The sequence below is a fragment of the Gopherus flavomarginatus genome, chromosome 4 (assembly GCF_025201925.1).
Source record: "Gopherus flavomarginatus isolate rGopFla2 chromosome 4, rGopFla2.mat.asm, whole genome shotgun sequence".
NCBI lineage: Eukaryota > Metazoa > Chordata > Testudines > Testudinidae > Gopherus > Gopherus flavomarginatus.
Window position 1 is genome coordinate 15,927,440 of NC_066620.1, and position 14,574 is coordinate 15,942,013.

General features: G+C 37.5%; 1 protein-coding gene across 2 annotated transcripts in view; it reads left to right on the plus strand.

Moving 5' to 3' along the window:
* The window catches only part of UGP2 (UDP-glucose pyrophosphorylase 2), a 44,890-nt gene that overhangs the window by 6,953 nt on the left and 23,363 nt on the right, over positions 1-14,574 (plus strand). For both annotated transcript variants that reach the window (XM_050952158.1, XM_050952157.1), the window contains exons 2-3: positions 3,506-3,633; positions 5,383-5,490. In XM_050952158.1, the coding sequence (XP_050808115.1) occupies positions 3,520-3,633; positions 5,383-5,490 (222 nt within the window). In that variant the 5' untranslated portion in view covers positions 3,506-3,519. The remainder of the gene's footprint in view (positions 1-3,505; positions 3,634-5,382; positions 5,491-14,574) is intronic.

Consider the following 14,574-nt stretch of genomic DNA (forward strand, 5'->3'; position numbering starts at 1 on the left):
GACTCCTCATTGTTTTTGCTGATACAGACTAATACGGCTACCACTCTGAAACGTGTTTAGATCGGCAAGTAAAATTATTTTTTTCTGTCATTATCATCAATATGGGGAGTAGCCATGAGCCGTGGCAGGTAAATTTAACAATTGCTTTGGTTTAGTGTTGGATTAGATTTGTCCATATGCTTGCAGGATTGAGGCATAGGTAGGTGAGTAACTTGAATCACAGGAATAACCCTTGCATATGTTTGCATGATTAGGGCTCTAGCTTTATAGAAGTTAGTTATATGCCAAATAAAATGGATTATTTATTTGTATTGCAGTAGCTCTCAGGAGCCCTAGTCATGGATGAGGACTCCCTGGTGCTAGGTGCTGTACAGGATCATGAAATATGGTAGTAGTTAGCAACAGTAGGTCTCCCTCCTTCCTTTTCTCCCTCCCACCAGTTCTCTAGGTGAGCAGCAACCTGAAACTGACAAGCAGTCTGTTTATTTCACTCTGCTTTGGGCAGTGGTGCTGCAGACACATGAATTTAATTCACCTTGTGGGAAGATCTTAGAGGCATAGGAAATTATGACATTCTCCTGCTCACACTAAGGAAGTTTAAGAGCCTAATAGGATTTAGAAACAATGGGAGAAATCTTGTGGCTTGCAATTAAATACTTAAAACAGTAGAACATGAAGGCTTCCTTTTATTTTGTCATATTCTGTGCATTTAAGCAACATTCTTCTAATAATTCCATTATTTTTGATTAAATAACACAAGGTAATAAACTTTTACAGACCATTTGGCAGAAAATATAGGGTTATGGCATTTATTCAGCAAAGTATTTAAGCACATTTGTAGTCCAAAATAAAGGCCAGTTTTCATCTGAATGAATAATTACATGTTTCCCTTAAGCATGTGCACTTATACATCTCTATGCATCAAATAAAAAAAAATCTTGTTGATGCTGTATTAAATATATATATATACACACACACATTGCTTTAAAAAGACCTGCCACTTGTTGACAAAAATCTCAGCTTTCATTTATAGCTTGATGTTAATGGAATGGAGCTGAAATTCACACAACTATTTCTCTTATAACTCTGCACTCTTTAGGTGTCCTTGCAGTTTAACTTGTAATTTCTTACCAGACTTGTTTAACTTCAGTTGGAACCAGTTTTGAACCTACATGTATTTGTCTTTTCAACAAATAATGCTCTGTGGCCTTTTTTTCCATTTTGACAAGACTATTAATAGGCTAAATTTTAAAAATAACTTTTCCACTTGCATAACTTTTTTGTTTAAAAGTATAATAATTTTGGACTGTGTGCACTTACTCCTTCTGCCTTCCAGCCCCACCCCAAAACACTACCACATATTAAAATTCTAGTGTGGTCTGGACAAGTTGTAATTTTGACACTTACTTGCTGCTTGAGTAAAGCCTGGGCTTAACCTTGACCAGCTAACATGCTAAAACTACAACCTGTCATCTATATTAGAATTTAAATATGATTTTTTTTTAATGATTGTATGAAGGCAAGGCCTTCAAGGTCAGTGATTTTGGGTGCTTAGAGTTGGAATGAAGAAAGCAGAATCCTGACTACATAGCCTAATTTCCACATTTCGTAGATCGCACATGCACAAATTTTCAGCAAAAAAATTTAATAGGCTAGTACTTTAGTGAGGTCTCATTCTGTAAAAGTAATTATATTTTAGTAATATATTTCAAAACACTGATTAGAAGTATTATCACAAATAAATCAGTCACAAAATGTTTTATTCTCTTTTGTGCAAAGTCATAATGCTAAGTGACTTGCAATGGGAATTAACAAGGTTTTCCGACATAAATGCAGGTTGGATAAGTTAACTTGCTTTTTTAGTATTTCACAACAACAGTACTCTGTCTTAGGTAATTTGGTAATTGCACTGTTTCTTCTGATGTGAAATAAGGGATCCTGATTGGGGCCCTAAAGTTGTTGCTGAATTTGGAGACATATATTACAACATGTATCAAAGACTACAAACACTTACAAAGTGTTTTGCATCTTGGGATGCTGCTTAAGCTTCTGTAAGGGAACCTGCTACAACATTTCAAACTGTGAATGAAAAAATAGCACTTTCAGTTGTTTTCCAAAAAGTAGTAAACTGGTAGACAATTCTTTTATTGTAGGAATAAATACCAGAATTTCTCTTAAAAGAAGAGCTGCATGTGCATTTGAAAATTATTTAAGAGGGAAAATGTAGTTAATAGATTCTAAAAGTTTATTCTTTTTCTGTAAAATTAAACATTTGTTTTTAGTGATTAGGAATTGTAGCAGGTGTCCTGGACTTACCTTTCCCCCATGCTGCACCACGTGTGTGTACATTGCAGCACTCTTTTTTTCCTACCTGCAAGACAGTGCAGTCAGGAAAATGGCTACTGTGAGAATCCAAGCAGTCATTGAATTCTGACACAGTTTTGATTTGTATAAACAATTTCAGTATTAAAACACATGTGCCTCTTGCATTATTACAAAAATATTTCGGTGGAATATTATTTGAATTTAATGACTGCTCTATATAAACTTTTCTTTTAAACACAGCTTCCTCTGAATAATCTTTGTAATACAACTCACTTCATTTGAAGCATTTTTTTTCCTATTTCCCCTTAAACAACTGTCCAGGATGTTTCTAAATCCCAGTTTTATTTGGCAATAGTTTTTCTCTGTTACAGAGAAGTGATTGCTTAAGGGAATCAGCAGAAATTAAATTAAGCAAACTCTTCTGAGATTACAATCGTGTCTACTCACTTGCTTTGGTAACTGTGAAGAGGGAGGAAGTGGCAGTAACTATTTTATGATTTCCCTTTTGACATACTATGGATCAATATTTGCAGACTTTATTGATCATTTATTTATCTCTGTAAATATGAGTAATGATCAACTTTCAGCAGCAAAGTGCATGCTGAAGTGATAAGCAAACTATTTCTTTAGATTGCTTAGTAACATATTACAGTATGAAAAGACAGGTTATGTAGACATATACCTGGAACTGACTGAGGACAGCCTGAAAATTCACTGTCTAGATTACTACAACAGATTTTTTATTTTTGGTCAGACAAGTTAGTCTTTATAAAATGTACTCTGTGGAAAACAAACATGTATTGCTGAAGAGCCTTATCATTATATTTTCTTTGCTATTCTAGTACAATATCGTGATGCAGTTTCCCTTCACAGAAATTTGTGTCTAGATTGTGGGTCTTGCATAATTTTATTCTTGAAATTATTCTTGTTTTTCATGCCTTTTATTCTCCTCCAAACTACTTGGTATTTATAAATAAGAGATTTTTGATGGGCAACGTGTATTTTTCTGGGTACACTAATATAACAAAACAAGTCTGGATTATATGTTGTGTGGTTTTTTGTTTTTTGTTTTTTTTAAAGATGCCCACAACGTTGCTGCTTCTAGATGCAAGCTGCTTGGAGTTTAGTGAGGGCATGATTTTTTCCACCCTTCAACTTCTTTCTTATCTTTTTAAAAAAGATTATAGAAAAGCAATGTCTCAAGCTGGCACGTCCCAGTTTCAAGAAGTCATCCGACAAGAACTGGAATATTCAATGAAAGTTGAACTTGACAAAATACTTGCAACTGCACCTCAGAATGAGCTTGAGGTAAGGACTACAAAAGATGTTACTCTAAAAATGCCTCTATATAACTTTTCTTGTTTAAATGAATTTTTTGGAGAGAGAGTCTGGCAAAAAAACAAAATAGGGAAGAGATGGTACAAAATAGGAGGAAGGGGAAGAGAGATTATGCTTAGTTTAAGGGTTGAATGTGGAGGACTAGTACTCAAGGCTTTTGGTCACCAAGCTAATGAATTATTGAATTGGTAGCTGGAAACATTCACTAATAAAACCTGTTTCTCCAAACCTTTCCCCCTCTCCTGCTCCACAGTTTGAAAAAGCATGTCTCCAACAAACATGACAATGAGACTGATCCTCTTTGTTAATTTTTTTAAATCATACAATACATAGATGAACCAATAGTCTAACTTGCTAGTGGTTCCATACTGTATGTAAAACTTAAATTTCAATTGAAAGAATATGAAGAATTTTGAAAAGCTGTGTTCAAGCTGTAATATTTTCCCTCCCCAATCAAATTGAAACTGAGATTATAAAATACATAAATGTTTATAATAATCCACAGAAACATATCCAAGAACATAAAATATTAACTTAGTTTAGAGAATTTAATCACTTCTCATGGTGCTTGGAAGTGGGTTATCACCAAAATTACTCTTGATTTTTTTTTTTAAACTGAGCCAATTTGAGAAGAGAACAGAAGTAGAGTAACAAACAGTCAAACTGTTGAAATGTGACAAAGTAGTCAAGGTGAAGACCTTTTTATTCAGTGATTGTTTTTAACAATTTGAAACTGAAAATTGTACCAAGATACACACAAAGTTGTCTATTATCTGAAATTTGTGAGGAAGACTTTGTAGTCTTTCCATCTCAATGTTTTTTTTTTAATGGATTTTCTGTGTAAAGGACAATATGCTTGGTATATGACTGCAGTTGTGTAGTCAAACTAATATAATCCCTACTTTTAGAATGTGCTGTGATTCTGTGTAATCTTGAGAAGAGTAGGGTTAGGCCTGGACCCTATGTGGAGGAGAGAATTCCAAGGAAAACTTGTTATTGAAGGAAGTGATGCTGGTGATGCGGAGGGTTGTAGTCTTGCCTCTGAGTTTTTACTGAACTTTTGGCCATTTCTGGTTATTAAAGATCCCACATACTCAAAGGAATAGGAACATTATACCTTGAGGTCCTGGCCAAACTTAATTTAGGTAATTAGGTGTTTACCAACATTTTCAAACAAGTGTCCTGATTTTTTCAGTGGGAGCTGCAGGTCCTCGGCATCATTAACTTAGTGAGATTTAGTACTTACACCTCTACCTCAAGATAAGGTGACCCGATATAACACGAATTCGGATATAATGCGGTAAAGCAGTGCTTTGGGCGGAGCGGGGCTGCACACTCCAGTGGATCAAATCAAGTTTGATATAACGCGATTTCATCTATAATGTGGTAAGATTTTTTGGCTCCCGAGGACAGCGTTATATCGAGGTAGAGGTGTATTTAGGACCTGCACTACAGACACTTCGGTTTGAAAACTTTGGCCATTTTTTCCCACCTAAATTCTCCCTGTAGTTTCAACTGATAAGGTGTTCTGTGCTTCCTGTCCTAAGGTGTTACGCAGTGTTGCTGTGTTTCACCCTAAAGTTGGCTGCACTTAAGTGTTGGATGAATGATTCTCATGAACAGATTGTACATCAGTTTTGTAAAATGCTTTTGTGATAAACATATGTAAACACAAAATACCATTATTTCTAAAACTCATCCGCACTCTCCCTCTTGTAGCACACTAAAAAAGACCTTGAAGGGTTTAAGAAGCTATTCCACAGATTTTTGCAAGAAAAGGGACCTTCCGTGGACTGGGGGAAGATTCAGAGACCTCCAGAAGATTCTGTAAGTTGCAATAAAATGACAACAGCCAATAGGATCTTAAAATTAGTAATCACTGCTTGCATTGAAATATATTGTCAACAATACAAAGCATGTAATTGCCATGTTTTAAGATAAAGTGGAATAACAATTTAAATAAATCTTTATTGCAGAGAGAACTAAAACATGGGTCTATGTTGTATGTATTCATGAATATCAGGTCCTCCTTAACATATGTACATAAGTTCTCTCTTAGTATTCTGTTAACTGGTCCATTGCTTAAAAAAAATTGTGATAAGTATATCTTTGCTGTTTAATCTGATGCTTTGCAATGAAAGGTAATTTGTGGTGTTGGGAGTATGTAGGACATCTAGAATCTCCATCCTACACCTTCCCCAAATGAAAACATGTTGCAAATCCCAGATGAAATTGACTCTGACAATCAGTTTTTACTAAATATTTTCAAAGCGATGCATAGTAAGTGGCCTGGATTTTATAGCCCAAAACTTTTTCTACTTTACAATAGTTTATATAAAATCAGTGAATTAGGAAAACAGTTAATGTTGTTTAAAGAGCACAATTTCCCTGCAGTATTATATAAAGCATGGAAAAAATAACTTTTGAAGTGAGAGGGTGCAACAAAAAACAGTAGATTTTCCCACAAGTGTTTCTATAAAGGTAAGCATTGTTCACTGAACCAAACCTTGTTTTTAATTAATTCATCTGTGGCCCTAGGCTCTTTCTTGGCTGTTTACACATCTAACCTTTAGTTATGAGTGTAAGAATTTTTGCTCTCTCAGAAGAATAACCTGGTATATTAAAACTGAATTGGAGTCATGAGATGTTAGTATCTTCATGAATTGACTGGCATTGTTTGCCTCTATGCTATTTGTCAGCAGTGATTGAATTAAAGATCCACTTTGCAACCGAAAAGCATGCCGCAGAATAGAATGTTCAGCTGCCTTCACAATAGATGCTGATGCTGCTCTCCAAAGTGTTGTTGAAAGATGATGAAGTCTTGTAGCGAGTCTAAGGTCTGTTCTGCATTAGGAAATTAGGTCAGTATAACTACATTGCTCAGGGGTGTGAAAAATCCATGCCCCTAAGGGACACAGTTAAATGGACCTAACCCCAGTACAAGTGGCACTAGGGCAATGGGAGAATTCTCCTGTCAACTTAGCTACTGCCTCTCAGGGAGCTGGAGTACCTATGCCAATGGGAGAATGTCTCCCGTTGGCATAGGTAGTGTCTTCACTGAAGTGCTACAGCGGTGCAGCTGCGTTGCTATATTATTTTAAGTGTAGACAAGCCCTACATTTCTTCTAAATCTAGTCATCTTAACTTTAAAATTATTTTCATGATATGAGGACTTCAGTAACTCAGACAGAGGCTATGGGTCTATTACAGGAGTGAGTGGGTGGATGAGGTTCTGTGGCCTGCAATATGGAGGGGTCAGACTAGATCGGGGTGGCCAACCTGTGGCTCCAGAGTCAGTGCAGCTCTTCAGAAGTTAATAGGCAGCTCCTTGTATAGGCACTGACTCCGGGGCTGGAGCTACAGGTGCCAACTTTTCAATGTGTGGGGGGTGCTCACTGCTCAACCCCTGGCTCTGCCATAGGCTCTGCCCCCACTCCACTCCTTCCCGACCCCTTCCCTGAGCCTGCCATGCCCTCGCTCCTCCCCTCCAGCCTTCTGCACACCATGAAACAGCTGATCGGGAGATGTGAGGAGAGAGGGGGAGGCGCTGATCAGCAGGGCTGCTGCTGGGTGGGAGGTGCTGGGAGCGAGGGTGGGGAGGGGTGCTGATGATGGGCTGCTGACATATTGATGTGGCTCTTTGGCAATGTACATTGGTAAATTCTGGCTCCTTCTCAGGCTCAGGTTGGCCACCCTTGGACTAGATGACCTCAATGGTCCCTTCTGGCCTTAAAGTCTATGCTGTCCTACTTTATGTGAAGTCTCCCTGGTGGAAGGAAAATGTGCCTCCAGTATTGCCAGATAACAGTCCTGTATAAAAATAGCTTTACACAGTGCAGAGGCCAGTATCAGTATGATTATTCTTCAGTTTGGGTTTGGTGTAACTTGTGGAACCACTTATAAAATAAAATGTCCATTCAGCTATATCTTAGTCATTGCTGATTGATATTTAGTAGTTGGAGGGCTATGATATAAATTTCAGTGTCTGTTCTCAAAGCACAAGTAAAAGGGTCATTTTAGCTCGTGGCTGAAAGAAGGGCTATATTAGGGGAGGAAATGAGTATCTCACCTGTCTTCTGCTTCTCTGGTTCTTCACCTGGAGCCTAAACTTCCTTCAACCATACAGCCTGTTCATGTGACCTATGATCACTTTTTTTTTTAAATTGTATCATTCCATAGCTCTGCATCATCATGTCACTTAGATTATTCATGTGCCTTGCTTTAAAACCATAGATTTTATCCCATTACGTACCATGAACTCAGAATCAAACTGCACTACTTTACAAATACCATTGAGGTAAATAAACAACTTGCGGGGAGGGACACCCTCCTCCCTGTTCCTACTGCTACCTAATTTTTCTTACTTAAATAAATTTCTCTTTGGTGTTATGGTATAATAATTGTACGTTATTGCTCCAATAAACAGCTTTATTTTCTCCACAAGATTCATTTGGAACTTGCATGAAGCTTATAGCTTCATTCCAATAATTTTTCTTGCATATGAATGATGGTAAATCTGCCTCATGTTCCCCCTTGAAATTAATTTTCTATTTGTATCCAAAGGAAGAATCTTATAAAAATTGTGTGTATAAAAGTTTCTTGCCTTAAGTTTGGTACTAAAGGCTCAAAACCCAATTGCTGTTGCAACAAAGGAGAGCTTAAGCTTTTATATATTGAATATCTATGGTGCTGCATAATATAGTTCCTTTAAAATTATTCTCAAACTATTCTGCAGTATTACAGTTACCTGCACCTACATTGTCAGTTGACAATATTCTAATCATAAATGCACATTAATACTGTGTGTAAAGTTGAACTCTTAAGTTTGTCCAAAGAACGATTGCTGAGATCTGAGATCTTTATGGTTGGAGTGCTGACACTCATGGCTTTGTCCCTTAAGTAATGTGTCCCAAGTCCCAGATTAAAGTTGTAGTAATAGGAAGGCATTAAAGTAGTAACAAAAGGGGACAGTAAACAAGGGGAAGATAAGAGCTCTCAGCACAAAATCAAGATATTGAGAACAAAATTAAGGAACTGGAGGACATGAGGAGAGGCAATTAAATAATTTATGTGCCAATGCTAGGAGCCTGGGTAAGAAACAAGAAGAATTGGAATCGCTCATCTGTGAGCATAAATTTGATCTAGTTGTTGTTGAAACCTGGTGGGATAGTTCCTGTGATTGGAATGTTAAAATCAATGGTAATCTATTTAGGAAGGATTGGGTGGGCAACAGGAGCGGGGAGTGGCTCTCTGTCAAAGGTGGCATTATGTGTTTCCGACTCACTGATAAGTTGGAAGAAAATGATCTTGAATGCTTATGGATCAGTGTCCTAACAGATAAAGCACAAGATGTGTTAGTGGAGGTCAGACCACCAAATCACAATAGGGAACAGGGTGATTGGCTCCTTACTCACCTATTTACAATGTGAAGGGAAAAAAGGGTACATGATTCCGGGGGACTTCAATTTAAGTGATCTATGCTGGATGTGAGAGGGGACATGGTAGCAGTTTTCAGGTATCTAAAAGGGTGTCATAAGGAAGAAGGAGAAAACTTGTTCACCTTAGCCTCTAAGGATAGAACAAGAAGCAATGGGCTTAAACTGCAGCAAGGGAGGTTTAGGTCGGACATTAGGAAAAAGTTCCTAACTGTCAGGGTGGTTAAACAGTGGAATAAATTGCCTAGGGAGGTTGTGGAATCTCCATCTCTGGAGATATTTAAGCGTAAGTTAGATAAATGTCTATCAGGGATGGTCTGGACAGTATTTGGTCCTGCCATGAGGGCAGGGGACTGGACTCGATGACCTCTTGAGGTCCTTTCCAGTTTTAGAATCTATGTCTCATGTTTCTGGTACTAAAACATCTTTGAAATTTCTAAATATTCTAGATGACAGTTTCTAACTAAAAAAAAGTGTTATATCCAACACAGAGGAATTATACATTACACCTCCTCTTGACCAAGAAAGAGGAACTGAACACAACTAAAAATGTATCGTAACTTAGGTACAAGTGGTTGTGACCTTACCACATTTTTAACATGCAAACAGAATAAAGTCCAGACCAGTTATATGTACGTCGTGCTTTAATATGGCCAGTTTCACAGAGGTGGAAACAACTATGAGCTAAATCAGCTAGGAGGAAGAATTTAATCAGATAAACAACTTCCAATTATTCATATTTAAGAACACTTTACTAGATGCCAAAAAGCCACAATCGAGAAAGAAAGCCATATTGATTAAAACACCAATGTGACTTAGAGTGCAAATGAAGGCTGCTTTAAAAATAAACAAAGAGAAGAAGGGGGAAGTAGAGAGTAATGAATATAAACCAGAAGCTGAGAATTGTAGAAAATTGATAAGGGAAGCAAAGGGATATGAGACATCTATGGCCAGCAGAGTTAAGGACAATATGGAGTTTAAATATATAAGGAACAAAAAGCATCCTAACTATGGTATTGGTCCATTACTAGATAGAAATAGTAGAATTATCAATACATTTCTGTTCTGTGTTTGGGGAGAGGGAACAACTATCTCCATTCCACAAGTATTTTAGGAAGATGTTAAACAGCAGCTACTAAAGTTAGATATTTTTAAGTCTGCAGGTCTAGAAAACTTGCATCCAAGAGTTCTCAAAGAGCTGGTTCAGGAGCTCACTGGACCATTAATGATTTTTTTTCTTCAGTAAGTCACCAGGAAGTTCCTGAAGACTGAAAGAAAGTGAATGTTGTGCCAATATGTAAAGAGGATATATGAGACGACTGGATAGTTAGAGAACTGTCAGTCTGACAGCAATCCTGAGCAAGATAATGGAGTGGCTGATATGGGACTCGACTAATAAAGAATTAAAGGAGGGTAGTATAATTAATGCCAATTAACATTGGTTTATAGAAAATAGATCTTGTCAAACTAACTTGATATCTTTTTTTTATAAGATAACAAGTTTTGTTGATAAAGGCAATAATGTTGATGTAACAGACTTAGACTTCTGTAAGGCATTTGAGTTGGTCCCACATGACATTGACTAAAAAACTAGAATGATATAAAATTAACATTGCGCACATTAAATTGATTAAAAACTGGCTAACTGATAAGTCTTAAAATATAATTGTGAATGGAGTACCACTACCGAATGGGTGTGTTTCTACTATGCTATTTAATATTTTTATCAATGACCTGGAAGAAAGCATAAAATTATTACTGATAAAGTTTGGAGATGACACACACATTGGGGGAAGTAGTAACCGATGAAGAGGACAGATTGCTGATACAGAGAGATTTGGATGCAAGCAAACAATATATGTTTTAATATGGCTAAATGTATAAATCTGGGAACACAGTGTATGCCATACTTACAGGATGGGGGAAGCAGTAATTCTGAAAAAGATTTGGAGGTCCTGGTGGATAACAGCTGAAGATGAGCTCCCAGTGCAATGCTGTGGCCAAAAGTGCAAATGCAGTCCTTGGTTGCATAAACAGGGAATCTTGGGTAAGAATAGAGAGTTCGTTTTATCTCTGTATTTGGCACAGGTGCAACAGCTGCTGGAATACTGTAGCCAGTTCTGGTGCCCATAGTTCAAGAAAAAATTGGAGAGGGTTCAGAGAAGAGCCATGAGAATGATCAAAGGATTAGAAAATCTACCATATAGTGTTTAATTCAAGGAGCTCAGTCTGTTTAGTTTAACAAAGAGAAGGTTAAGGGGTGACTTGATTACAATATATAGATAACTACACGGGGAACAAATATCAAGAATGGGCTCTTCAATCTAACAGAGAAAAAGGTATAATGCGATCCAGTGTCGGGAAGGTGAGTTCAAATGACTGGAAATAAGGCCTGATTTTTTTAAACAAGGATCAATTAATCATTGCAACAACTTACCATGGGTTATGGTGGCTTCTCCATCACTGAGAATTTTAAAATCAGGATTGGATGTTTTTCTAAAAGATCTGCCCAAGGAAATATCTTAGGGTTGTTCTATGATGTCCTGTAGAACGCAGGCTAGACTAGATTATCATAATAGTTCCTTCTGGCCTTGGAATCTATGAAAACTTGGAGTCATCCAATGCTAACATTAGATGCTAACAATGCTATGTGATAGTCGCCATCCTTGGGATAAAATGGATCACAGAGATTTCTTGTGTTGATATGTGACGGGCTAAGTGGAATCTAAATCTCTCAGCACTTTCACAAAGATACAAGGAATAAATTCTGCACCCTGACTTTCTAAGTTGCAGTTCTGCTTTCCAAGGCTGAGGGCTGTTCTCGGTTTGCCTCACCTCTTGGTACACTATCAATGTTTAACCCATTACTTTTTTCTAAAGCACTTTTAGTGTAGAGAGAATGAAAGCTGCTCATATAAAACACATTTCTACTGAATATCACTTCTATAGTGATGTTCTGTGCTAGTGAGCATGACTAGGGCATTCATGAGATAGATATTGATAATTCTGTTCTCATGGAAGTTGATCTAAGCAGTGGAACATTAGTAACTCATAAGCAGGGATGAAGATATAATTTTAGAAAGGCCTCAAGATACAGACTTGAACACTGAGTTCTTCATGAGTAAGGTTTACTTGTGGAGAAAGGGAGAAATCTGTATGTGTGTCTTTAGCACTGTTACGCTCTCAGCTTTTTCATTGATCTCCTTTCTTCCAATCTTGCCAAAATTAAAAGTTGTGACTAACTTTCTGTTGTGTCCAACTTGTATTTTAACACACAAACTCCATCCCCTAGATTTTGCCAAAGCTGCTAATGTAGAGGATATTATGCCAGAGGCTGTCTTTTTAGGACGTTTGTTGGAAATCTGACAAAGCATTAGTTATGACAGTTCTGATTTTTTCAAACGATCAGTTTCTTGAAAATTCCTGACTTTTGACTTGGGAATGTTGTATCTCAAACACTTTTGACCTCAAAACTCCAAATATGGATTATTATAGTATCCCTCATGAGAACTGGTGCCTTTGATTATTGTTGAATCAATTTGGTATGTGGTCTTTTTTTAAACCTATGAGAACTCTGACATTTATAATCTTGACCCATATTTGATGGAGTTCAAGATGTGCAGAGCTGGAAAACTTGAGTGCATGAGTTTTTAAATAACGTAAAAGCCTGTAAACAATTAAAATGTCATATGCCTTTGTGGTGGTTTAATTTCTCCTGTTACTTGGATGTGTTTTGAAATTTCCAGAAGGAGTAGAACCATGACAGCAAGGAAGCTTACAAAGCTCACCAGCTCTGTAAAAATGACGTTTCAATGAGAGCTTCTGCTTAATGGCATATCTGAGCTCAACAGGAGGAGAATTTCTAATTGAGCTGCCATGTGCTGTCTAGCCAGGGCAAGTCATTTGTTGCCCAGGAGTTTTGGTTCCTTCTGCCAACATGTTTGGAACATTGCATAACAGTACGTTATAAAAATATACTATAGCAATCAGTAAACTTGTTTGTAAATCAAACGGGATGATGATAGCTTTATAATCTCCCAGGGATGAGGAGGCTTGAAAAATATGGAGGTCAGGGATGAAACAAATACCAGTTTTGGGAAAAATTAACACCCTAGGGGCCATGACAATAAAGGTCCCCAATTTTAGATGAAATGAATAAGAAAAATGTTCCCCCTAAACTTCTGTCAGAAGGCTCCAGTTTTACAGCTAGGACCTATTCCTATTTGGAGCCTTAGGAAAGAAGAGGATCAACGTAATGTTAGTCTGGACCCTTTTAGAAAGCCAAAGTAAAGAACATGGGAGGGATGGAGAGAGGGATGTAACTTAATCCTACTTGAGTAAGCCTGGCACTTCATTCTGCATAAATTGCAAGTGATTGAAAAGGCCTGCTGGAAAATCTACTGGGAGGGAATTGCGGTAATGGAGTCCTGAGGTAGTATGTTGATATGGTGAGGTCACCTGGGCTGTGAGGGGAGCAGCCTGCATGATTCAGGCATGGGAGGGTCTTGTGATGCATGGATTTTGATAAGGGCATGACTGAATATCAAAAAGATACTTAAACTTGCCTGCTACTCGGAATCATCTCCGTAAATTAAGTTACAAAGGAAAAGAACCAATATCAACAACTCCTACCCACTAGCAAGTAGTTTATTTCCCAGGGTTGAGGACAAGATAGTCGATTGTATCCATCTTGTGCTATTACTCAAGCAGTCCTATAGAGTTGAATCATTAACACATTATTAACCTTATTTTTTAAAGAATGCTCTCAATGTCTTGTGTACACACTGACCAACATGGGTGCTGTGTTCCTCTCCACTCTGCCTGTGATGCCAATCTGTGCTCCCTGTGTCTCCCACAGATATCTCTATGCCTTCATCCACATCGTCCTTTACACTTGGAACAAACTTGTAAAATCTATTAGTCAAACTCCGAGCCTCACCTCATTCACATCGCTCCTAAAAATTGCACATCAGCATTGCCTACAAAACATAAATATAGCTTAACCCCCCCCCACAACTCCTGCATTGCCAAGAAGTATATATGTCTAAAATGAGTAACACTAATCTTATTTCTGTAAATCATGTCCTTCCTTGTCCCTTCTCAATATGTGTCTGTCTTCACTTATCTGTCATATCCAATGTTTATAACGTAAGCTCCTTAGAGCAGGAATTTCCTATGCATTTCAGTGAAGCACTTAGCATGCTCATGGGTGGGTAATAGGACAGTGCTGCGTATAAGAGCTGAGTGAAATGATCTAAAGGATGCAGCATTTTTGACAAGTCATTTAGATAGCAATTGCAGAAAGCAGATGCTGGCTTGCTGCCTTTCCTAAACACACATTCAGAGTCAGTTGGCTGCCCTCTCATCAGTCTTTTCACTTTCCTATATAAATGCCCTCTTATGCTGTATAAGTCACTCATTTTTTAACAAATCCATATTTGTAACCTTCAGGCTTCCCTCCCATTTGTAGTTTATT